This window comes from Ruditapes philippinarum, unplaced genomic scaffold (genome assembly GCF_026571515.1).
Source record: "Ruditapes philippinarum isolate M1 unplaced genomic scaffold, ASM2657151v2 ctg3053_1_1_1_1, whole genome shotgun sequence".
Classification (NCBI taxonomy): Eukaryota; Metazoa; Mollusca; class Bivalvia; order Venerida; family Veneridae; genus Ruditapes; species Ruditapes philippinarum.
Window position 1 is genome coordinate 15466 of NW_026864477.1, and position 27924 is coordinate 43389.

At 33.7% G+C, this 27924-nt stretch overlaps 1 protein-coding gene across 1 annotated transcript; it reads right to left on the minus strand.

Moving 5' to 3' along the window:
• Nucleotides 1-787: 787 nt before the first annotated feature.
• Nucleotides 788-27473, minus strand: LOC132725750 (uncharacterized). Its single transcript, XM_060710937.1, has 5 exons — nt 27052-27473; nt 26655-26726; nt 25692-25953; nt 25334-25399; nt 788-3522 (listed from the first exon to the last, which is right to left on the minus strand). The coding sequence occupies exons 1-5, from the start codon at nt 27436-27438 to the stop codon at nt 1136-1138; spliced, it is 3174 nt and encodes a 1057-aa protein (XP_060566920.1). The 5' UTR covers nt 27439-27473; the 3' UTR covers nt 788-1135.
• Between the last annotated feature and the right edge of the window lie 451 nt (nt 27474-27924).

Consider the following 27924-nt stretch of genomic DNA (forward strand, 5'->3'; position numbering starts at 1 on the left):
TTATCTTAATGTTAAAAAACTTAGAATATAGGAAGGGTCACAAGAAGGATAAAACAGGTAAAATTTTAATCTGATTAAAAATTTTGCGCGATTACAAAACTTACAATATTTATATATTAGACGCTTCACGTTATCGGTCGGTTGGTTCTTCTGTCAGTCGGTCTGTAGACAAAACCATTTCCAGTCAATTATTATAAATCAGTCAAAATGCTTAATAGAGTTACCTCCTCCTGTCTACAGGTTTGTGGCATGATGATAGACAAGTGTGCAACGTTTCAAAGTCATATGTTTATGGACTTTGAAAATATTTGAGGTGGTACGCAAACTTAAACATAAATTGTAAGTCGACAAAGGGGCAAAATTCTGTCAAAATACTTATTAGAGTTACCTCCTCCTGTCTATAGATTGGGACATTATAGTGAACAACTGTTGCAACGGTTTAAAGTCATATGTCAATTGACTTTGAAAATATTTGAGGTGGTACGCAAACTTTTACATAAATTCTAAGTTGAAAAAGGGGCAACATTCTGTCAAAAATACTTAATAGGGTTACCTCCCCCTGTCTTCATGTTGGGGGCATGATGGTGAACAAAGTGTTCAAAGTAACAAAGCCATTTGTCAATTGACTTAAGGGTGTGGTTTTTATGTGTCTGAATTGACTTAGTCAATTAAATGTTTTATTTTAAGTATAAAATCTACTTTAAGAAGCAAAACTTTATGAAAAATATTAAAATTAGAATTATCTATTATTGTATAAAAATGTTGTTTTTTATTTATCAAGAGAAAATGTCATAAAAATAATTCACTATTAATAATCTTTTTCAATACTCTTGATATAAAGTATAAAATAACTCACTAAAAATCCCTTACTTGTGAAATTAATCCAAAGCCATTAAGTTCCGATAAACAACTTCCTTAAATTATTTCTCCTCTTAATATGTTTTTATTTATTTATAAACGGCTGTCATTTAATTAAACTTTAAACGGAAATAAATGTTTGTAAAACAAATTACCGAACTATACGTTGAAGAAATCGCAATTTTGTTTTTAAGGGTCCATTATTAAATTGTTTTCATTTAAAAGTATTGAAGTAATTTCTTCAGTTCATTTTACAATGTTTTTCTATGTTTATTCTTTACTTGTTTTTCTTGTTTCGAACGAACTCAATCATCCCCCAACAGTATCCGTCATCTTGTTTCACATGAAAAGTTTGTGAACTCCGAATATTTTCTCTAACACTTTCATATTCTGTTTCCGGTTTTATGTCGTACATCTTCACTGTTACTGACTGCGGCAGATTTTTCAGCACAGTAATAAAGGTCTGTAAACTTCCTGCAGACATTTCTATCCCCCACAACTCGACAAATTCAATATTCAACATGTCACGTGACAATAACAATGAACTTTCATCTAGATTGATTCTCCACAACTCAACATTAACTAATGACGGTGTTGATATATTTAATTGTAACCTGAAAGGTAACTGCCACAAATATAAATTTGACAGATTTGATAGAGTTGAATGTTGAGACAAGTCCAAGTTCAATCTCTTACAATCATGGCCGTCATGTTCTTTACAGTCTAACGACTCCAATGTTAACTCTTTCATTGATTTTTGACCGGATATAAAATTAAAAAATGTTTCCAGTATTTTGTGAGATATCGTGAAGCGTCTAATATATAAATATTGTAAGTTTTGTAATCGCGCCAAATTTTCACTCAGATTTTCGTCATCATTTGTCCATTTACCATTCCACAAAGTTACGTTCTGTAAATTTGGAAACAATATCCGATTTATATCAGCCTCCTTCTCCCTGATGCCACCCTCATAGTGAAGTTTTTGAATATGACTGAGATCTGTGATAGAGAATAAATCTATAATTTCACGTAAACTGCTGGCGTTGGTGTTTATATAAAGAGATTTTAGGTTGCTTTTATTTTGTTTAAACAAACGTTGTAACTGCTCACTGCGCATGGTGAACAAGTCAATGAAGAAATCTTGTACACATATTTGAATATTTTCACTTTCAGGCATTTTTTGTAAACACGACATGAACATTCTCTGTATTTTTCTCAATGGATTATCGTACTGGCCCCAGCCACCTGTCCTAGTTCTATAGTCGCGTGTTTTCTCGTCTTTATTTATCACAGACATCAAATCATTTGATATTGCAAACATCCGGTCAGAATTCATTTCAATTATAAATGTATAAATTTTTGACAAGTCCAGAATGTCTTGAATATTTCTACATTTTTCTAGAACAATTTCCTGAGCGTCACTGTGAAAACTTAGAAATATGGCTGCGAAGAATTCCTGAACGATTTTGTTGGAAAACGATACTTTACTTAACTTTTTTTTTGGTGTATTAGATGTACTTTCTGACAACATTCCTGAGTGAAGTGTGAAATTCGTCTCGTCTTGTGTGAGGTGTTTTCTAGCAACTGATCCATCAAATACGGGTGTGTTTTCTTTTGTTTCACTAAATAACGTATAATAAGCTAATTTCCCTAAATGCATCAGGAAAGGGTAGTATTTCGTACAGTTAGCATATTCTGCAAAGCATTCTGGGATGTAACTGGAAGAAGGTTCACGCAATTGTTGAAGCTCCCCTTGGATCTCAATCGTTCTTTTTAAGAGAAACTCTACTATATTCATATACAGATCACATATTGAATCTCCTATTTGAACACCATTACACCATAAACAAGTTGTATATATCAAAAGTAGGGGTACAAAAACAAGCTCAGTGTTTTGTCCTTTTTTGAGTGTTTCAAAGAACCGTCTGACGTCGCTATTTAATGAATCCTTATTCGGGTGATACTTCCATTTTTGTAATATCCTTTCTGCAAGTGTAACTGCCGTGATATAACACAGTTTTGTAAGTTCTACCTTTTTTCCTAATTGACACGAATTTAGATCCAAAACACCTAATTTCCATGGTCGCGTGGTAGTCAAGACTGTACACTTTTCTCGGTCATTCCTGTGGGGGATCGATCGTGGCGATCTGTAACATTTCTTGTCGGGGTGAGTCCATTCATCTAGTCCATCAAGTATAACTAGGCATTTCTCATTTTTCAAAATTTTAAGCAAAACATCTTCGGGGATCTTTTCTTCAAGACCCAAATTTGAAACAATCTTTTCAAATATAAGCTCATCTATAGAGCATAAATCGTCTGTATCTCGCAATAAGACCAAAAATAAAAAGTCAAATTCATGCATACAGTCTATATCATCTTTTAACAATAATTTATACATATCTTCGTCTAGGCAATGAGCTTGACACCACACGTTTGCCAAATACTTTGAAAATGCAGTTTTTCCGATTCCAGCATCAGCGAGTACATAAATTTCTCGGTTTGGCTTATTTCTAGTTTTAAACATTTCCGATAATGATTCTTTTGAGCTCAATTCCGGTCTGACATAGAAAGAAGCCAACGGAATGTCTTTCTCTTCAAAACGAGGCGACAGGAAAATTTTACTGTGTCTTGTTTTGTAGAATTCAAACAGACCATCTTTTAGCTCTGAAATATATAATAAAACATTTTACAACTCAAGAATTTGAAATCAATTATAAAAAAAGATGATAGCTGAGAACTGTTTAAATATTTTTAATCAAATACAAATCATCAATGAGTATAAAGCTTTGCATCAATGTAATTATTAGAATTACCAAACAATAAATGTTTTTATAATCATCTTTGTAAATAAAACAAAAACCTACTTGTAGTATTAGTAACACTGTCATATTAACACAGTAAAGGGAATCATACGTCGAAGAATTTTTTCTTTAAAACCATTTTAGGGAATTGGGCAGTATTCTTTTTATAGCTCTAACCATTAAATTATGCTGGTGGTATCAACGCAATTATGTCTACATTTCCTTCCGAACAATTTCTACTACGAACAATTTGCACTACGTAGCTGGCTTAATACATCAATTTCTGATAATATTATGTTTAATATGACAGGATATAACCATCTCCACGAAATTCTAGTATCAATATATTTTATGGACTTATATAGGCAATCACAGATTTGGACGCACGCCTGAAAAACATTGTTATACGATTTCCGTAATTGACTGTTTTGTTAACAATGAACATATGTATGTAGCAACTTTGATCCAGTGGATTAAATTAGAACAATTACAACGTGTGTTACTGACACTATGGCCAAAAATTTAAATCTAAGGTCACGCAGCAGTACTAAATATACTTAAAAAATTTCTACATGCATAACAACTGACCCCTTGTACATAAGTATAATCATATGTTTCGGCACTTTCATATGTACTGTATATATGTTGTCAAATAAGATAAGAAAAAATAGTCCATGAATTTTGTTTTTCACGTCTTTATGTCACTGCTTCATGTATACAGCCGTGAAAAGTCATGAAGCGGATATAAAACAGTGCTGACAATATTTTCAGTACAAAACATTTGGGATAAGACCACGACCAAAGGGGTTACGGTCTTTCTAAGATTGTCTGTGTATTATTATACCAATAGTCAATGTCCAGCTGTATTTTAAGGGCCAACTTGGATTCAAAATAAGACCCCATTCCCCCTTTTAAAGGAAACTATTTTTTCTCGCTTTTCCTGAAAAATCTCTTCGACCCCCCCCCCCTTCTCCAAACCCCTCCAAATAAAAAAAGAAAATCGCTTTTTCACGAGAGGGGCACTCTAGTTCGAAAACAAAATGGTATTGCTCCACAGTTTACAAATCTATTTTTATACATATTTTCAACAAATAATGGACTGTTTTGTTCGTTTCTTAATATTCCCTAATCTCCCCTCCGTGACGCATTTCCCCACTCTACAGTAGTGGACTACTAGTATCCGTTTTAATTCCGCATAAGACAAAAGAAAACAGTTTTTAAATAAACGGCTGATAAAATAAGAACTTTGGGCCTGTCAAAATTTCCTTGATAGTAAAAAAAACACTGAGGAACAATCTGACAGTAAAATAACCGGACTCTTAGTATTAAACAATTCTCCGCAGCCCCATATATTGATTCGACAAAAAAGGAAATATCAAAGAAAAGAATATTCCCTTCTCCCAATAATTTAGACCCTATTTACAATTCACTGATTCTTGCGCCCAGAGCATTTGTCCAGGTATTATAGATTACAAATGCGTCTACATTCTTGTGAATTAAAAGAAATATCCTAGCAAACATACCTATTTCGAGCCGATATCGGCTAAATGTCGGAATATTGCAGTCGGCTTTCCGCCATCTATATCCGATATAGACAAACGTGTTAAAGACCAGTGATATCGGTCCGATTTAGGCCCGATAAACATTTATTTCCTATTATTCAATTAATTGTGTTTTACAGTATTTTCTGCTCAAATTCATTACAGCATGAAATCGAGCTTTTGTAAAGAGTAATTAAGTCGTTTTCCTATAAAAAAAAAAACTTCGGTGCTACCATGTCTGTTGTCGATTTATTGTAAGTGATTTGCACAACTGGTATTTTTCTAGCTCACCTGCCATCCGATGAAGTTTGAACCAAAACTAAAAAAAGTGGATTTTTCCTCGAAAACTTCAGGTAAATTTATAAATTACTTCTGCTATTGAATAAATTAATTGTTGTAGTAAATAATGTATTCAGTTTCATTGATATTTTGAACGTAGGTTGTGAATTTCATAATTACTTTGCCGATAATTATTTTGTAACACATTTTCGCGACTTTTTTTAAATTGTTACTTGAAAATTAACGACTAAGAGAGAATAAACATCAAATTATAATTTTCTTTTCATGTTTATTAAAGATTTTAATAATAATAGAGATGTCAATAAAAAATTTACTCAGAAATATTCATTGATTACTTAAAAAGAAAAGGACAATTGCTGTTTGTCTTTTAAAATGACACTGTTAACCTAGTCCTTTGGTAATAAAATGTGAATATATTATTATGTTGATATATTTTCTTTTTGTATGATGCTTGAAACATGAATGATTCGTTGCAGGTCTTTGACATGACATTAAACAGATTCCTAAATCAGACTGCTGACAACTGAAATAGCTGGTTTTGAAGAAAGAAAAATGTTATTTTGGAAGCTAAAGATGACCAATTAAATTATTGATGCAATACAGAGTCTTAGACAGTACTTAAAATGAGTAATTATATGTTTTAAAGACAAAAAAAATCTATAATAACGAAAAAAAAATATTTAGCTTGAGCTTTTAGAGTTATTGTGTAAAGTTTCATTGTTGCTTTTTTTACTGTTTTATTAACATAAATATTTCAAAAGAAACTGTTTAAATAATATATACTTTATAAGTTTATATAAATAATATATGTTAAATATAGATCAAGCAATAAGTGTAGCTGGTAACTTGATTGGTTAGTACATGTATATATATATATATGTGTGTGTTCTTATAAGGTTTCTTTTCATTTTTTGCTCCAGAATGTAGTAATGAAAAAAGAGAACAACCGTCGCCGAGGTGAAAATCAATAGCAGCAAATAGCGTTATCTGGCAAATGATCAAGACATGGTGGAAATCAAGATCATCTAGAAAACTAAACAAATGAAGAAGGTCATATATATCAGGAGGGACTTTTTTACACAATTTACACTGACATTATTAACTCATTTTGAAATTACAAAATGATGTTTTAATTACTCTTCTATTCAACATGATAATGTGAAAAAAGTCAACTACAGTCTTTTAAAGTTTTACTCAAAATTGTGATCACTGGAGTCTGAATCAATGTGCAAGATCTAAAATACAGTTACTAAATATATCAAAGATAACAGCTTGACTTTACCTAGACAGATGTAAAAAAAGCAAAGGAACAAGTAAGAAAATTGCCATTTAGCTTATCTAAATAGTATTACTATAGCAAGGTTGTACTTGCCATCCAGTCACATGACTTATGTATTCTTGTTCAAACATTTTTATTTTGACTGAACTTTATAGGAAACAGTTTAACAAATAGAGGATATTGAATTAGTGTAGTTTAATACTAAATTTATTGAACGTGTTGAATAAAATCATATGCGAGCCTCAGGCGAGCATAATATTGTTTTATTCAACGAGTTCAATAAATTTAGTATTGAATCTACACGAATATAATATTCTATTTATCACATATATAAAATAAGAACAGTAAAATGTTAAAATGAGTAATTTTGCAATGACGCGCCCATTGTGTAACGCTTACATTAGCGCGCTTTAACGCTATGTTTCTATATAGCGCAAATGACGTCACGTCAAAGTGTTATTACACAAGTGTAATATCGTTTTTATTAAATGGCTTTATACACTCCTGAGCCGCGGTTTATGTGATAAAAAATTTTCTTAAACATTGAAGTATATATGTGTAAATATATTATGTATATGAAAGTTTAATTTTGCAGATGTAAGAATAAATATCTGTTCTGTTATATGTTAAAGCCCCCTATGTATAGGAAAGCGTTAGAAAGTAAAAAAGCTTATTATGAATGTAGGTAAAAATTCGGCTGTAAGTCGGTAAACCGATATCGGCATCCGATATCGGCCCGATTTTAAACCTGTTTGCACATCCGACGTCGAGCCGTCTTCGAATGCCGATATCGGGCCGAGATTGCAGATTATATCGGGCAGACATCGGTCCTATATGTAATGTTTGCTGAAATGTAGTTTCATTCAATAGAGAAGTTATAAATAATAAAGACATGAAAACACAACACATTCTTACCATAATATTTTAAAAAAAAACAATGAAAGAAGCGTCAAATTCCTGATTGGAGTTTCGCTATAATGTATTAATTTAACTGCAATCAACATAATTTAAGCTATTTTTTATGAAGAGACGAAATATGTCATGAGTTTTATTTAAAGATTTTAACTTATATGTCGCGAAATACCATTAAATGGCGCGAACAAAAAGCTTTAAGACCATAGCATTAACGCGTGTAAAAACTGGCAGGAGGTAAAACTATATTGAATCTCCCATTTTTCTCCAGCACTTCCCCCATTAAAAATAATTGGTGAATGAGCTGACAATTCTACGGAAGCCCATTAGTGCCATTTTGTCTTAAGAGTTTTGTCTTATGACTGATGACTTATGTATTATAACATCTGTCTTATGACTTATGTCAAATGTAAGCTAAAAAAGGCGTCAAATAGACCAGTTTCTGTACGTGCAGCCATTGCGGCGTATAAAAGGGGTACAAAACACTGAGAAAAGAAGACTTCTTTGGTAAGTGTTGAATTGTGAACAGTTTTACTTTATAATATTGTTCATGAAATGACAACTACTGTAAAGGATTTCCTGTAAAATTAATGGCAAAGAAATGTTTAACGAGACTCCTGATTTTGTAAAATAGTTTGTAAACGTAGCATCTCCTTGCATCTGTTTCATTTTCCAAAACTGTACACCATTATTTTATGCATAATTACTTGGAACTTTGATTCTATTGATGGAGCTATGCTTTAACTTCTTTTTAAAGCATTGAGAATTTTCAAGTCTTTGGTGTTCTTTAAACATATATCCCGCCCGCTTAGCACTTAGAGAAGATATAAGTACTGGTAAAGAATCCAGGAACACTAGTTTTATGACTGAAATACTGTGAAATTGCCTTAAACTACAACAAAACAAAGCAAAACAAAACTTTCCTAAATTTTAGCTGGACTATTTCTAATCTTGTCATAATTAAATATTTCAGTTTAGTAATACAACTTTACATATTTAGCACCAAGTGCCTTCCTTAGCAACAAGATAGCTATAGAATCTACCATCATACCAACAAAATATCTGATATTGTGCTATGCGAACCAATCTCCGTCTACGTTCAAGTTTTCATCCCCTATAGCTTAATTTCAACAGAAACTAAACTACTACCTAGTAGTTGAAATATTTTACAGCAGCATTGTAATACATTACATATAAATAAATATTTCTTTTTTTTTGTGTGACATCTTATGAATTATAAATAGCAATCTTAAAAACTTATGTACTTTGTATTTCAGATATCTTTAATGAATATGTTCGCGATTTATAGCATGTGGCGTTGTCTGGGAAACAGCAGACTGAGCTCCCTTTGGGAGTGACACCTGACATACCTTTAACATTGACAGCGCTGCAGCAAGTACAATAAAATTGAAAGGAAAGGAATCCAAAAGAACGCCCAAAACGACAAAATTGAAAATGTTGAAGGCTCGGTTTGATTGAGCTTGTTCATTGACCGTACTATCGAGTGTAAACTACCGTCCACGACCCCTTACACCGACCTAAGCAGAATTCAACATTAAAACATGAAAATGGTGAATTTTTGAATTTTGAAACATCCGCAGATTTGTTCATACAGCGGTTATCATGGAACTTTCAACGTGACGTGTTAGTGCCATTCCATGAAAAGCGGCGTATGGTCCCCCAATTAAAAATATGAGTGTGCCTTAAACGAGAAAACAATGGGCGGAACTAAATGGAATTTTGAAAGTGAATCAGAGGTTATAGACTTGTATACTTGTATAAGACTTGCGTAAGTGATACAATATTTTTATTTACTGTAAGTTTTACATATCCTGAAATTGTTCTGCTGTTGTTTGTTGTAAATAACATTAAAATATCGTTGCAACAGCTGAAAGAGTAACCAAATATATCTACTTACGACGTCCAACTGGAAACACACCCACAATCATATTGTTCTTGGTTATTTTTTCAATGAAATTGTGACAAGCGGTCAATGCATTGACTATCGTTCAATGTAAAACGCTGGATAAATGAACATAGTTTCATCAGAGTTCAATCTTTTAAGACAACCGTTGATCCTGATTTGATTTTACTTGGAAAGCCCACAGAATGAAGAGACGCCAAGAAATGTATGATACGTCGGTGGTCACGATAAACTGAAACCATATACTAGAAACTTTTCATACACGGTGTTATTAATATACTTGACTAGAAGTGTCACAGAGTGTAACAACAACCTTGCAGTTATCGCCATGTATTATCTTGAAGAACTGGAGACGCTCATCATTGCTCCACAAAAACTTCGTTTTAATAAATGAACGGACAACTCAACCCAGTCTTTACTCCAATCGTTCTTCCGGTACAATAATATGTCGAATCCTAGAACGTTTATTTTCGGGAACTATAAAACGTTTCGATGAATAGAGATCTGGAGAGGAACCACAAGACGTCAATGAATTCAATGGTGGATTTTCTTTTTTCAGAGATTAAAAAGACAGTCACGGGTATGGTGATGTGAATGATTGACATTATGTTTCATGCACTTGGTTCAGGATTAACAGAATTGTGAATTGGAACCTACTAACCGTACATAAACAAAATAAATGATGAGGTACCAAATGGTAACTCGATTTAATTTACTATCTATCGGAACAATTTTGCGGATTATTGGCATTATTGAAAGATTGTAGATCAACATGATGTTGATGCTTGTTGCGAAATGTACGGCTTACGCAGGACTATATGCATTGAAGAAATTCAATTCAAGAGTTAGCAAAATTACTACAGACATAGCTTTGCCTTCCCAAGAATGTACAAGGGGCTCTAGAGCTATTGAAGATGTTTTTTGTGTACTTTTTCTTTATTCTTGTTTAATTGTAAAGCGGGTTTTACGAGTATATTTTCATATTGAGTTTTTAAAGAAGTATGTAAAAATAAAAAAAGCAATAAACAATATGCATTTCTGTGAGCAATTAGTTATATCTTTAATAAACTCAAGACAAGCAATAAATTCAATATCAAAAGAAACAAAATTGATGTTATTATCTCATTATCAGATCTTAACTTATAATTGCAACTGAAACAATTTGTCCGTTACGGAAATGGTACTTCAGCCGTTATCCAAAAATATTAAAAAGCATTGACGTCACAGTGGTATTACGAAAATGTTATACAATGTACACAATATGGCCTGTAGGTCTAAACTACGAAAACTAGCCTGTCTTCGTGATAATAATAAAAAGAATTCCAACTTATTTTGTTTTAACATAGATCTTTACTTTTCTTTCTTTGTCATTAATACAATACAGTAATACATTCTTGTAAAAATAAACTTTTCTTTTCTTTTTTTTTTAGAATTGAGATACATCTAAAGTTTTTATGGTGTAAAATAAGATTAGCGTATACAAACGTATATAAAACTAACTTAGCGAGAGAGCTTGTGTTAAGAACGTAATAATTAATTGTATGACATATGTTTTTTCTGATCGTTTTGCTGTGTTTGATGAGATGCTCAGTTTCCTGTACTGTACTTACATTTTCCCAGGGTTACGGTCATTCACTATCAAGGATATAAAAGGAACGGGAAAGCTATTATGAACTGTCGATATGGGAGCTCTCTCGCTTTTTTGGTCTTTTTAAAATATAAGTAGTAAAGCGATGAAACGCACCAACAAATTATAAGTTTGTTTGAAAATTAGATATATCTTCAATTGACATAACAGAATTATTTTGAAATATCATTTTTATGTTTTGACAGGTTCACTTCCATATCTAATAAATTTCCAAAATTTTCTTGTTTATCTGGAACAATTCTAGTTGCATAATTTGTAACTGTTTGAACACCTTTTTTATCTCATTTATTCTTGCACCTCTTTGTCTCCGTCCGTGCTGTCACTTGTCTAAATTGCCCATGAATTTCATAAAGGCACCCAAGCTGTAATTTATATGTGGGATGCCTCTCAGTACCCAGCTGTTTCTGAAATATAAAAAGGATACCAAGGATAATTTAGTGAAAATACACCGAGGCATACATATCTATCTAGAAAATTGATGTTTTTTTTTAATTAATTTTGTTAATTACTGGTGAGGGTAAAACACGTGTCACTAACATCAAAATTTGTTATACGTTAGTCTAATTTTCATACTCTAATTATTTTTTGCTGATAGGAGTGTTTATTTGCAAACTTTACCCGAGAATATTTTAACTTGGACAAATCTACAGAGCCTACATTTATTACTTAATATAGTAGCATTTATCTTATTATGTATAACAAGGTTTTTTCGTGACACATTTTGTATTGTGAATTATGTGTTATGACTTGTGCATAATGACATTTGTATTATGTCTTGTGCACTATAACTTATGTATAATGACTTTTGTATAATGTGTAATGTGGTATACAATTGACAATTATATATTTTGAATATTATGGTTCTTGTTTCCTCAGTATCAGTATTTCATATACTCACATATATTGTTCAACTAGCAAGAAATAATTAATTTGATAAAATATCATCATTCGATACCTACGGCTTTGTACTTGTCTGATAAATCATAAATCGATTTCTTGTATTTCTCTTTGTAAAGAGAGTAACTGGACTGAATGTATACTATGTTTGTCATCTATGGATTCTCCATGTTTTCTGTTTTATTTTTCTACTTATTGGCCTGCTATGGACCTACATTTTCATCTGAGATGACCCATATTCGAACCCTACTCCTAACCTTGTATGGGAGATAATTATAAAGTGAGGGGAACACTTACCAAAAGCGCCTTCTGTTTCACTATCAGATCAGATCAGATATCCAACGTCAGCCATGATGCGTGCACGTGATGAAACTTGTGTTTTCGCCGCTTTTTGTCAAGTCTTTATACATAAGACAAAAGTTTTAATACACAAGTCGTTAGTCATAAAACAAAAGTGCTAAGACAAAATGACACTAACTGACTTCCCTACAATACGCTATAATTTTTTGTAGACTTTTTTGTGTCATTTTTTAAACTTTTTCGCGTTTGAGACGTTGTAGTTTTTTTTCCTTGAAATGCGCATAGCATAGCGTTTTAAATTTGTGAATTTTCAAAAAGCGTGTTTTAAGACATTTTTGAAAATGCCATGCTGTAATACTATCTAGATACTATTTTGATTGGGTAATATTTATTTAAACCCACTCGCAAGAAGACAACACAACTTCTTATTGTGACAACAGACATTCCGCTTCTCGCCATCGATATATACTTTCGGATAAGGAGTTCTTTTATGCGGAATTTTTTTCTAGCACAACGTCGTGATACAATGTGGAACAATATTTGATATGTACATAAGGTATCAACTGTGGTTAACCGGCGTAGGGCTGTAGAGATTCCGTAAAGTACAGGGACAACCCTTGGTGAACCGGGACAAACCGGGAGATTGCAACGATTGTATTAAAATGTTTAATACAACCGGGGCTTACCGGCACTCACCGAGAAGGAAGCCCAGAACCGTGTTCTATCGGCTGGGCGCCAGAAATCGCCGGGGAACCGCCGTATCTATACCGCATCCATACCGTGACAAACCGTTGTTAACCGGGATGCGTGTTAATCAATGTCAAAACATGGCAGAGCCCCGGTGATGACACGATGTTGCCACGGCAAAAACTGGCAGAGCTATGTTAGAGCCAGTGTACATTGCGGTTATTGGCGACAACGCTCCGGTTGGACCCGGTAATGTCCTGGATATTTCCAGCAAGTCCGGGTTATAAAACTGTGATAGACTGTGGCTTCACGACCTCATGCCGATAACAGCAAATTTAAATAGCATGTATATATACACTTGAAGTGCTACTATGGATAATTTTGTTAAATGAAGACACGAAGGGCCATTCTTTACTATTTCTCCTGAGGCGAGATTTCCTTTTGTCCTTCCCTGAGTCGTTTTCAAGGCTGCATCAACCTTTGAAGGCGTGTAAGCACAGTTTTCCCAACTGTGTTCCCCTTTCCTTTGGTTGGCATCTCTGCTGTCTTTTTACCAAATGACTGATGCCAACGTGGTAAAGCAGTTTTATTCTTATAAACTTGAACCGTGAAACATCGGCACATTATGCCTACGTCACATTTCAAGCGGAGACAAGCCAATAAAGAGGAGTCGATGGGGCACCGTTGATAATTTGAGATCAGAGAGAAACATTTCAATCATGTCCGGAAAGAAGTGGGTGTCATCCACCCTCTGTGGTACGTTAGTTATTCGGTCGGACTCCGAAGGGTATTCACCCGGTCACCCGGTGAAAACACTTGGCATCTTCTTTCTGAACATCGATCGATATTCTTAAGTTAATCGGCGAAGTATCGTACGGTAAATATCTGATTGCCTTCCGTTATCTGGTCGGTTTGCAGCCATCGTACAGTGACTGTAAAGTATACGGTCAAAAGAAGTGCGATATCTAACCAGCTGTCGGACGGTATTCGTATGGCATGTTCTCCTTCTTTCCTGCCGTTTTTCATGTCTTCACTTTTGCTGGTCTTTTCCCTTGTTTTCTGGGTTAACTTGCCCACTTCCCTCTGACTTCTTTCTCACCTTTCTTTACTGACTGTTTGTGGAAGGCAAATAAATGGAAATTGAAAACGTTAAAAAACATCTGACTGTGTGAAAACGCAGAGCTTTTAATGAGATAATATATGTGTGTAATTAAGTTTCTTTATTCTCGTCATCGGTTGCCCGTGCAGGCGAGTTCTCCAGAAGAGTCGTTTTTAGAATAAGTCGTTTTAGATTTTTTTAGGACAGCGCAAGATACAGATACAGCAAGAAACCCCAATTTCAGAAAAATATAAAAAACAAGATTAACAAGGAAGGGCGGAGTTCAATGAAGGAACTCCGAAACAATCCAGCAACACAGGACCGCCAGCAATAAGCCCAGCAGAACACCAAACAAACCATGAGAGTTCATAAGGCAAAGCCAAGAAGCTTCTCCTTCTCATGCTATCCAAGTATTTAAGCACTTATACACGGGACCTCAATTTTAAATCTCGACCAAAATAGCTCACATAAATTTTAATTGGCCAGCCCTGGAATCGAACCCACAATGTCGAGTTTACAAGTCTAGCGATTTAACTGATTGAAGTCTGCAGACTGGTTAACGATAGAATGGTATTTGGTGATGGTGTTTGTGTTAACCCTTCGGATCACGGCAGTAATCCAACTTGCAAGAGCGCAATTCAACCACGGCATCGTTCCTTAAGCAGGTATACAGTAATAATCTACTTCACTTTAGCAAGGGATTGATATCCGTTTTGTACAGGCTCATTCAAACCGAGTCTGTAATTCTTTTGTAATTTTGTTGTGATTAATACTTCCGAGGGATCACTTTGTTTCCAGATTTCTGTACAACGAAAGTGAACTTCACCGTCCGAGAATTGAACGCGGGTCGCTTAGTTCATAGTCAAACGCTTAACCTACCGTAAGGTCTTTTTAATACTCCTGACGCTATACTTAAAGGCACCTTAAGACCATACGTGCAACATACTGCGTCTATCCGGGCCCCAGCCGGTAACCTGCCGAGTCATATTCGGTGAGCGCTCTGATATCGCTCGAAAACTGGAGGATTATTTGGCGCTCAGAATGTGAAAATTTTCACCGACATGCAACCGATACCGAAAGGTGTCCGGCCGGGGTATTTCACCTTGTCTGCTGTGGTGAACTGGCGATGTACCGGAGGCCGCAAGAAATTAACTCCGCGCTAAAATTCTCCAATTATCCGTTCGGTGTCTCACAGGTGACTTGACACCTGAGGGTCACCGGCCGGAGACCTTAAAAAATTAGCCCGTTCAGACATCGGTACTTCATCGTAAACCTAATCGGAGTGTAATGTTACGCAGGTTTTACCGGGGCGTCACCGGGACAATACCTGCATCATCCGTAGCTAAACCGTGGCGCAATCGGCGATGGTCGGGATGGACTGTGATGAAACCGTTTCTAGTCATGTCTCCATCGGGATCAACCGGGAATACACCGGGTAGGCATCGGCACTTTTCGTACATATCCGGTGCTATATCGGGTACTGAACCGAGAATACACCTGGGCTCTGTCGGGGATGTGTAAACGCAATTTGATTTTTCAGAAAAACACCACGGAACACCCCGGTTTACCGGTTTAAGACACCGTAGCGATTACCGGGACAGTGCAAATGGGGATAAATCGCTGGACAGTCTGCCAATGAAAGAGACAGTTTGGCTTACTGTCGTGACCCGGAGGGTAAACTGCCACCACACAGACCATATAAATTTTTTAAAAAAATCATATCATCAACTGCGTTAGTAACGCATTTGATTATTCAAAACAAACGCTTTTTATTGACGACTTTGTAAACTTTCTTTTTTGAACTAAGAAAAGTATCAATGGAATAACACATAAAACGTTACTAGACCGTTAACTTGATATTTTATCATTTTTTGTTATTTCATTTTCATTTTACCATCTTGAGGCGAGTTGGTTGCTCAATTTCAAAATTCCTAGTTGAAGGTCTCATTTGCAATTCTTGTTTCCATTCTATTTTATCTAAATTGAAAGAAAATACATAAATTGTACTGTTTAATCTAAACTTTTACTCCAACTTTTTTTTAAATGAAGTATATTCAGAAAATAGCGGGAAATAAACATAAAAAATTTTCAGTCAGTTTTTCCCTTTTTTCATTTTTCACAATTTTAAAAATTCCCAAGTTTGGTTAGTTAAATTAAAAAAAAACCAGTAAAAATCCTAAAAAATGATTTGTCAAAGGTTTTGTTTCTTTTTAATCGTAAAAACTCCTTTTTTACAAGTTTTAAGGGGCATTTATGATGACGTTAACTTTTTAACCAGGAACAATTTCGTTTTTTTACACCATTTTGTTTTTTTTCTACCACCAAACAAACCCCCGATAACCCAAATAACCCTTTATCTCTTTTTTTAAAGTTTGAATTTGTGGAAAACCCGCTTTATTGGTTTTGGGGACCCGACCACCCCTTTTAAAAAAAGGACAATATCTAACTGGTGCCCCAAAAAATGGTTTTCCAAGAAGAAGTTATCAGCGGTGTACTAATAGTTATGAAGATAGGTGCGGACTCATCCGTAATGACAAACAACAACAAAAACAACAACAATCAAACACATATAAATAATTAAAAAAATACTTAAAGAAAATCACCCTTTAATCAGCGTATTTATAAAAAAAATACTTATATATTATATAATTATGAGTCATATATAGAACATTACGGAGAATTAACGGAAACAAATTTATAATCGCTCCCAAACGAACTGAAGTGTAAAAAAACAAAAAACAAACAAACAAACGTGTTCATTTACAATTGGCATTCGAAATCAAAGGGGGAAAAGCAGCTTTCCCCTTTCAACAGATTTTCTGTAAATTTTCATTATACGGAACGTAATAGAGTGATCTGAAATCTAAAGGTTGAAATCCGGATGTTTTGTTAATTGAATGTCACCCCCAGTCTCTTCCGTAATGAACAACTACGACGAACATATTAAAAAAAAAATGCGACGCACTGAAAAAAGTACGGAAACAAATCAGTCACAATTTAGGTTGACATACAGGTACGGCACAATTTATTTGTTGGTGTCGTGTTTAAATAGAAATACAAATCTTATCGTTAAGCCCTTAAGGTACTCCACTGAGGTTTAAAAGGCTAAATACATAAAATTTAAAGTGTTTGCATAGATCAATGTGAGCACTTAAAGCAGAAAGATTAAGAAATATACTGAGAAAAAAATTAAAATCGTATTTTCGTACTTTCGTCAGCCTGATCATAATGAAAAGCATTTTTCAGTTTTGTGTAAGTTTAAGATTAAATAATTATTTCTGAAAAAAAAAACGAAGTGAACGAATGATCTGAATGTTTGCTCACACATTTTTTTGTCAATACCTACATCAAATGGAACATTCATCTCGGGTTAACGCATGTTTTTTTCGTGTTATAACGTCTGCAGAGTCCCCCGGTCCAACAGTTCCGAGGGACTCTGCAGACTTTATAACACGAAATAAACGTGCGTAGACGCTATCATACCATAAAATTTTAAAACAGATTCATAATGTATATTTTATACAAAACACATACATTAAATCCTTGCTTGGACGGTATGTATCTAATTCTACATGTTTTACGTATGCGTTTTATTTTTGGGGCCAACAACTTGGAAAATACAAATTAAAGTTCGAATTTTAATTGATTTAACAAAGCTTTACTTTGGAGATTTATTAATTCATTACAAGAAAAAAATTAAATTTCTCTACAAAAGACAAAACATGACCCTCACAAATTCCTAGAATGCTTCCAGATTGACGCCACAAAAAAGGTCATCAGAACTGTTCTGATTTTTCAAGCACACAAGTTCATAAAAAAATAGGCACTAAACATTATTCCCTCAAAGAAATATAAAGAGCATTTATCAATGTATACATCTATAAAACAACATTTTCTCATATTCATTTTGTGTTATTTTGTTTGTAAGTTAATCGGAGGGTTAAATTGAATGACAGATATTCGTTTACATTGACAACTGTCCGTTTCTTAGAAAGAGCCACAACCAAGATTAGTGGCAATGTCTATACGCCGTATTTCCAGCATAGTTACTTGAATGCTGCTCGCCGTTATGCGATTGAGGGCCTCGAATCAATAATTTCAATAAAACTTCGGAAAACAGGCCAAATCGTCAATTTATTTGTTTGTTTACTGGGACCTGTATGTATTGCGCATAGGTAAAACCGGGCTATAACAAGAGCGCGTAACTATGTTAACACATGGTTTTTGTCCCGTTATAACCCGGGCAAAAGAGGGAAAATTAGCAGATTTTTGCTGTAATTTAAAACACACAGTGCAGTATATGTAATAAAATTACTGTTTTGTCGGGATATATTATTTCATATTTACTTTACACCGCCTTTAAAAAATTTCAAAGCGGTAGGAAGTGATTCTCGACCTGTTCTTTGCAAACAAATTTTAACTTCTCCATATGAATCAGAGGTGTACAATGATGGAAGCTATCATGTGTCAGTTCCTTAGGAACGATTTTGAACTCTTTACCTTATATAGACGTGTTTTGACGGCTTTTTGCACATCTCCTTTCTGAGGCCTCAAACAGTGAAAAACACTGTTTTTCCTTTGAGAAATGTTGTTAAAAAAGTAATCACTTTTTCAGCGCCGCTCCCCATCAAAATGATACATCAAGGGAATGCCAGAAGGGGGATGTGTCCCCACGAGTATTAAAGCATTTTTCATAGTTTCATTGCAGTTTGAACTTGTAACAGGAGGTTTTTTCATTGCAAAAGGCCATTTTTCACAATATGCTCATGAAAAGAAGGTTTAAACATATGCTAAATGAGATGCGGTGGCATTTATGGACATAGTAAAATATGCGGGCAGACGTGCCACTTAAATGGACTAAGGGGCTATTTCTTTTGTTATTTTCTTTTTTTTTAATAGAGGGCATGGCCCCTTATTCTATTGTAACGGAGTGAACTCTATTGTTCTTGTTGGTTCTGTTTACAGTTAGATGGCCCCCTACTTCTCTAAAATAGCCCGCGACGTCTTATATGTGTCCAAGCCATAGCATAACGTGGTGACAAGAAAGCTTAAGCGTGGGCATGCGAAAGGTTCACGTGGTCACGCGACGTGTATTACGTGGCCACGCTTTAAGTGTAACTGCAGCTTCATTTGTTTTAGTTTATTGGAAGGATTTGCGTCTATACTGCATGCCGGTTAGCATGTCACGAACCGGTACCCAGCACCAAAAAGTAAAAATTGTTTCTGTTAGTTCTCGATTATCAAAAAAATGTTTTCAGTTATTTCTGTTCCGCTGACCGATCCGAATTCGGGAGGGATTGTTGATTATTATACATCGAACCCTCTCACCAGTGATTTCGACGATGAAGCAAAGCTTTAAAGGACTGAAAATCAATCAGCTAAACGTCGAAAGTCTCAGTCAGGCAAACGTTCGCAGAAGACACGTAGACAACCATCTGCTACGGTTACTGCGCCTTCTCTTCCTCCTACATTTTGCTTCCCAAGCGCAGCAGCATCACCAGCATCATTTCCGATCTCACAAACACGAAGCAATGGCTTTTTTTTAGGCTCAAGTCTATATCAACAACGATCAACCGCCTACGGTTTCTGTTTCATGTGTGGATCTTTCGACCACTTACGGCGTTCATGCCTTCATGTCGCAGACAGTTCAGCAACCAACTTCAAGCCAATCAAGAAGTAACATTCTGAATACAGTTGATGTAGAAGATGAGTATTTTTGTAATGACAGATAAAATTAAATTCTTAACACATGATTATTTTGGTTATGAGTCTGGCCAGAAAGAAATAGTTATAACACAATTTAAATTTTTGGAAATCAATTAAAATAAATAATTTTGTTATTGATACGATTTTGCAGGGTTATAAAATTCCTTTTTTCTCTAAACCCGAATTATGCCATTTGTCCAATAATAAGTCTGCCTTAGAAAACTTTTATTATTCAAGCTTTTTAAGATTTGTTAGACAGGGGCTTGATAGAAATTTGCAAAGAAAAAACATACATAATTTAAGCACAGACATGTATATTAACCCCTCATACATTCTGACTCAAGAAGTCACGATTACAGTGGTTACGAAGTAGTAACTATTCAAAGCGTTACATACGGTATTTGGTCTCCCGAGGAAATGCTACTTTCCTCTACTTGGAGAGAGTTAACCGCAGTTTTCAGGGTTTAAAAATCCTTAGCATATTTGCTTAGAGGCAACCGTATTAAATGGTTTACTGACAATCAAGCGGTCAGTAAAATAAAACCAAAAGGGCCGATGGTACGTGATTTACAGCAAGTTCCTGTTAGTATATACCGATTTTGTTTACAAAATTCCATTTTAATAGATGTAGAATGGATTCCTAGATCACAAATCAGGAAAGCGATTACATATAAAAAATTATTGATTATGGTGATTGGGGAATCAATTTTACTATTTTAAATACTTAGCAGTCAAAATGAGGACTATTAGATTTAGACTGGTTCGCCTTGAATCATAACGCTAAATTGCCTGTATTGTGGTCACGTTTTTGGAACGAAACCTGTTCAGGAGTCGATTATTTTTCCGAAAAATTGTCAGGGAAATACGGACGTTTTGTACCGCCAATATCTATTATGCTAAATGTCCTACGTAAAATAAAACAAGACATAGCACAGTTAATTTTTGTTGTTCCAAAGTGGTTCTCAACGCCTTTCTGTCCTATTTTATGCCCTAACGGTAGATTTTGTAAAGAAGTAGTATATCTTATTATCTTACCATTTTACACAAAATGTTCGAACGCAAGGGATATTTTTGGCAATCAAGATTTATCTTTCGATATGCTTGCTCTAAAAATTGTTTTCTTAAAAAACAATATTTTTTTTCAAGTGACGTTATATTTTGATGCTCTTTTTCTAATTTTACTTTATTACGTTAACTCAAAATAACTTTAATTTTTTATCTTAGAGTAAACAAGAGTCTAACGTCAAGCAGTTAATATCTTAATACTTAATACTTAATATCACACTAAAACTAGACCTATGTGAGCATAAGTAAGATTTTGAAATCATTAAATTGATCTATTTAGGCATTTTAGCCATGCAAACGTTTAAACAGGCTTAGCAGCCATGAGAATAGCTTAAAGACTTAGCAGCAAGTCATAAAAATATTTTGACGAGGCATAGCAGCCATGAGAATTGCTAACGACAAGACCTTACCTTAATGAGGCTTAGCAAATATCAGAGTAGCTAAATGAGGCTAAGCAGCAATGAGATTAGCTTAATGAGGTTAAGCAGCCATGAGAATAGCTTAATGATGCTTAGCAGCCATTAGAATAGCTTAATGTGGCTTAGCAGCCATGAGAATAGCATAAGGAGGCTTAATAGCAATGAGAATAGTTTAATGAGGCTTAGTAGCAATGAAAATAGCTTAATGATGCTTAGCAGCCATGAGAAAAGCTAAATCAGGCTTATAGCAGCCATTAATTTTAAAATATTTAACTGTGTAAATGTTTCCTTCAAGACTTTACATACACGATGTTAATTTTTATGAAGTTGATCACTTTATTGGTATTTATGCGAAAGCCCGGTAGGGACATTTCAACTTTATGAATCCCCGATTTCATCTTCATGAATTCCCGATTTCAACTTCACGAATTCACGATTTAGAATATCACTACTTACCAGTTCGTCCATGGTTTGACCACGGGCGATATATTTTCTTTAAGATATTCTATATCTACATGTAGATAAAAACAACTTATCATGTTTAAAACAAGTTGGTTACATTTGTACAATAAACTCTACTATCATATACTTATAAGCACAAAATCATCTAAAAATTGTTAGGTAACTATATTAAAATTTATTAAAAACTACAACACTTAGTGGTCTGAAAATCCCTACTTGAACAATATATTTAGCGTATCTGAAGAATATTGTAACAGGTTTTGACTGTGACTTTAACAATGCATTTTTGGAGAGAATAAATATAAGTTTATCTTCATCAGTGAGTTCAACAAATTCTGGCATTTAGTTACGAGCTTTTTCTAACATAGGTAACCTAATATGCTCATATGCATTACAAAATAATAATGCATGTTTTTCACAGTTTTTACAAATTGGACATAGCCTTCTGTCAACGGAAATGTTTCATATCTACCAATAAAAAGCTTTATGGGAGCTACTCCACATCTGACTTTCGCTAGTGCAGACTTGTGTGTACGTGGCAAATATAGTTTACAATAATGTTCAATATTATAATCGTGTTGTTACAACTTAACTGTTTTTAATTTATTACCACTATTCTAAGTTTGATCAACATTCCTATTAAGCTTGACTATCCATTTATCCTTGACATACATTTTTGAACAACTTTTTCACAAAAAGACTTAGACAAGACAGTTACACATCCACATGCCTACTCTACTAAATTTAACTTTTCCATATAATTATTAAATTGCCTGTTTTTACACATAATACTACTCTTGCGCCAAAAGTAAAAAAAGATCTTATCATTAACTCTATTTACATCCATTCTAACAAATCTACGCCATTGTTTGACATACAGATCCCCATTGTTTCACAAGTGTCGACAGCCGAGCTAACTCTCCATATAAAGCTGATGTAGGTGTAAACTGCCCAACACCCAGATAAAAAACGCATTGCCCGATTCTGTATCGCATCAATGCAGGAAAAAACGATTTATTACCGCAATTAGAAGCATCATATAAAATGACTGGCCAAACTGTTGAATCATACAATTTAACAAAGACATCATATGACATGGACCCTAATGCTTTTGATTTGGTAATACGTAACCCCATTGCTCTCCCTGCCTTTTGAGTTATACACTTAGCGGTTATATCATAATCAAGAAAGTAATCAAGTTAAAGACCAATGTAGGTATCCTTGTCCTACAAATTTAAGACTATGCCCGCCACAATTGAATTCAAATGAGGATTCATTATCCGAATGCTGCCACCGGAAGTGAATAACGTTGATCTTATTATAATTTACTATCATAGCATTTGACGTAGACCAATTTGACAAAACATTAAGCATAAAATGAAGATCACTTTCAGTTTCAGCTACGAGTGCAATATCATCAACATATAATAAAATTCAAAATCTATATCTATTACTTTACCAAAAGCTTTAAATTTTATTATTTCAACAACAAACATCATCATTGTCATTATTTCAGTCAATAATTAGTCATATTTTATACTTTAACATGTTATGAATGTACACGTTATCGTCGTGACATTTAACATATTTGAAAACTTATAAATAATAACACAACAATACATTTCGACGATTTTTTGTTTGGCCATCTACTTTTTATCGTCGTAACTGTAGGAGAAAAGTACGCGATTATTCATTAATTGACCATTTGTTTCTAAAGCAGCTTCATTGAAATTTGTTAACGAAAACAAATTGTATTATGTTTGGCCTTCAATATTTACTGCAAGATTAAAAAACGTTTTAATTTGTTTGGTTTCAGTATTTTTTAAATTGATCCTCTGTGGAAATTATAGTAAAACGTATTGTCCTCACGGTAAGACGTATCTGTGGAAACAAACTTTTGTAGAATTGGCACCACCATATAAAGAATAACACGACATAATTAGACATCTGATATTTTAAAATTTCGACTAAGCGCACACTTTGAGCTTTAATGAGTCCCCATCCGATATTGCATATGTCATATGTTGATAATTTTTGTTTTTATTTCCAAACTTTTTCATAAAAAAATTCGTTTACCTGTAGGTTGATGATTTCTCATCTCGTCAATGTTAAAATGAATGGAGCAATCATAAATATTTACAATGCCGAACGTACAAAGACATCGGTATGATTAATTCTGCACTGCTTATTATCGGAATAAAACTCATATTCGTAACAGACAACCAGTAAGATATCAGTTGTACTAAAACCGACCGACAAGAAAACTGCCCTGCAACCATTGTGTACACCGGTCTTACTGTCGATATTTGAGAGACCGGTGTGTATAGAATGGCCCTGCAACAGGAACGCGAGCAAAACGCAAGTGCGTCCCGCCTATGAATTTCTGTTATTTCTTTATGTCGATATTTAACAATGTGTAAAAGTACATTACTAAATTATCAAATTAAGATTGTCATAAAACATTATTATCAATAAAGCAAACAATTTTAACATATATTTCAAGGTATTGAACGTTTATATTATATAAAGATACAATAGACTTTTTTCCAAAATGCGATATATCGACAATAATGATATCTAATTTTTTTTATATATATTGAATATAGTATCATAATGAAAGAAAAACGATATACATGTATATATATTAAAAGTAGTATCAAATTTAATTTCTTGCAAAATTCAATAAGCACATTTTCGGTTAATGTTTTGGTAAGAATATGGAAACATTTCCTCTACATTTTCCAAAACGGGCATAAAGTATGTTACTCAAATAATTTTAAGTTAATGATTAAAATAAAAATGTTTATGTCTGACATTTGATTGGAATGAACAGTATATAAAGCTGCATGCCTCCAACCACAATATTTGAAGAAAATCAAACTTGAGTAAAATGTGTACCATTTGCGCCAAATAATCTCTGTTGCGTTATTTAGTCATACCGATTCAAAAACGTTTAAGGAGCAGCACAGTTTCGGTACATGGTTCAATAGGTCATATAATAGTACATGGTGATGCTGTTCATAACACAATACGGTAATCGATTTTTAAAGTTTAAAAGTTTAAAACGGAATGAAACGTCCACGTAGCACTAAGTAACTAAAATGATGTTTTCCGATTTTTCTATGTACCGATTTCTTCACACTGATGTTAATTTTTCGTTTAGGTTAAGTCGTATTTTGAAACGGAGCATGTGCAAAACAATATTTGTAGACTGCCCCTAATGATTTTACGCTTTAAAAGAGATGCATGGACTACAATCAGATACGCAAAAATGGATTCCGCCAGCAATCAGTCTAATCACTGTGGAGTGGTCTCATGACCTCTCCAATAAAACTGCATCTATAATGACCTACTCTTTTGCTTTACTTACCATTCCTTTTGATATAAATGTAAATAAGTGTTTACATGATAAAGAAGTGTAGTACTAGTAATTACCCTTCTTGTGTTTCTGATATTTTTCCTCCTCTGACTGTACAGAAGGAACAACTTCATTACTGTTCTCTGTTATGAAATAGATAAACATTTTATCAGTATATATTCTAATTATTTTCCAAGTCGTAAACAACAGAATATTGTCAATTAGCAAATTGACTTTCAACTTTGTTTTATATTCATATAGAGTAGTGAATGAATTTAAAACTAAATGTCTTGAATGAGCCTCTGGAGGGCATGATTTTTATTCACTTTAAATACACTATTTAAATCAAATATGATAATGTTAAGCAATCAATTTGATAATGATTCAAAAATCATAAATATTAAAAAAACAACAACAAAAAACCCAGATCTGCACCTTGTCTTTTTATCTCCTCGAGTTTTTCCTCCACTTCAGTAACCTTAGCTTTTACTTCTGTAATTTCGTTCTTCCCTTCAATAACATCTGTTTGTACTTTTTTCATTTCCTCATTCAGTCGATCAACATTGGCTTCATAGTCCTTCCACTTTTTTACTTCTTCTTGTAATCTTTTATCTTCTTCGGGATCTAGAGGACAGTCTTTGAAGTCGGCAATTGTTTGCTGGATATTCAGAGCTGGTGAACTTTGTCGTAGAAGTATCTGAGAAGCAGTTCGATAAGATTTATTAGCTAAGCATGTGTTTGTCTCTTTCTCATCAATATCAATTATTGAACTTTTGTGCTAGTTGATTTAATTGATATTAGTAATTTACTATACGAATAAAATAGAAAGAATAAACATGAATTAAGTATATAAAATAAATAAACGATTAAACGCATTGTCCATGTATACTACCCTGTCATTGGATGATTTTCTTGACAGAAAATTTTACAGGTGCATCATTTTTACGAAAAGTCATGAAAGGTTATTTCTTATATTACAGATATACGAAGTATATCTATGATTGAAACGCCTTTGACATGTTCGTACGTTAGTAGAAACAAATTACTCATAGAATGAATTCGGTTAATATGAAATGACATTTACCATGCAGACGTAAGCAACGAGTGCAACTTAAATACTTTAAAGAAGATATTGGACGAATATAGACTCATTTCTTAATTTACTGGACGAGGTAGTTACATACCCTGTAAACATGTACATTAGCAATTATTACGTCGTTAAAAATGCGCATAATTTTATGTCTCAAAAGAAAAAAATAGTCAAATAAATACATATAATATTTGAAATATATTCTAATATAACTGTCTTTCTGATTAATTGTAGATAATTCTCTTAGGCAAATTTTAAGCAGATATAATTTACAGAATAATTAACAAATTCTAAAAGCATTTTCTAACCCGCTCGATGTCGTTCCACTTAGTTACAAAGTCATTGGATGTTATTCCAGTTGTAGTAGGTAGATGACATATCTGAAAATAAAATTCGCATTACCAGTGATGTAGCGATTATATCCCCACATGGACCTGTATAAGGAAGGTATTGCTTGTGTGGAACATGCAATGCAAAAGTGTTGAAATATCATTTTGTACAAAAACATATGAACAAAGGGATATTTTGTGTCCACTGCTTTTGTGATCATATCGAGGTATTCAAGTTATCGTTTGAACAGAAAGTGTGAGCTAAATCAACTCGCTTGACACTTGTTTCTTGCTAATATCTGAACTCCAGAAAATATATGACAATCTTCTGTCACATTAAAAGTTTTCAAATAGTGATCTTTTATAGCGTACTTACTTCATTTCGATAAGCTTTTAACCGACATAGGTCTGCCTCAACTGTGTTATCGGTTGATACGGGCATTGCGTTCCAGTCGAATTTTTTATTCAATCCAAAACACTTCAAGCATCTTAGAAGACACATTATAAGAGTGAAATCCATCTCTGACGTAGTTGGGACTTTACCACCCGTTGGAAACAATATATCATATTGTACCTGTGTAATAGTACCACGGCTTTTTAAACGTGTTATCGTTGTCTTTTCTTGATTCAAACATGCACTAAGAGTTTTGCCTTGAGTAGTCAATGTCTGGTCAATGAAATCTCTCAGAATAAGAAGGCCTCCATCGATAATTATGATTTGTAAACGAAATAAATTTACACGATTGTCTGGCGCCTGTGCCATTTTCTTTAATTCTTTTTGTCAACTCTTTGTAATGGCAACATCTGTTGAAAAAAAAACAATTGTATTGAAATATTGGACAATTACTTTATAAATATACGAAATAGTACAATGTTTTCAAAATTACTTTTCGTTCGATTTAGATGATGTTTGATTGTGGATATTTGGACAATGTAAAAATGAAAGTATTTGAATAAAGAAATTGATGGATATTTTGATGATGTTAGAATGAAGATATTTTGATAATGTAAGATGGTGGATATTTGGATATTGTAAGTAGGTAGATATTTGGATGGTGTCATAAATGAAAATATTTGGATAAAGTAAGATGGTGGGCATTTCAATGATGTAAGAATAAAGATATTTTGATAATGTAAGATAGTGGAAATTTGAATATTGTAAGTAGGTGGATAATTAGACGATTTAAAAATGAAGATATTTGGAAAAAAGTAGAAAATGAATTTTTAGATGAAGTTAGATGGCGAATTT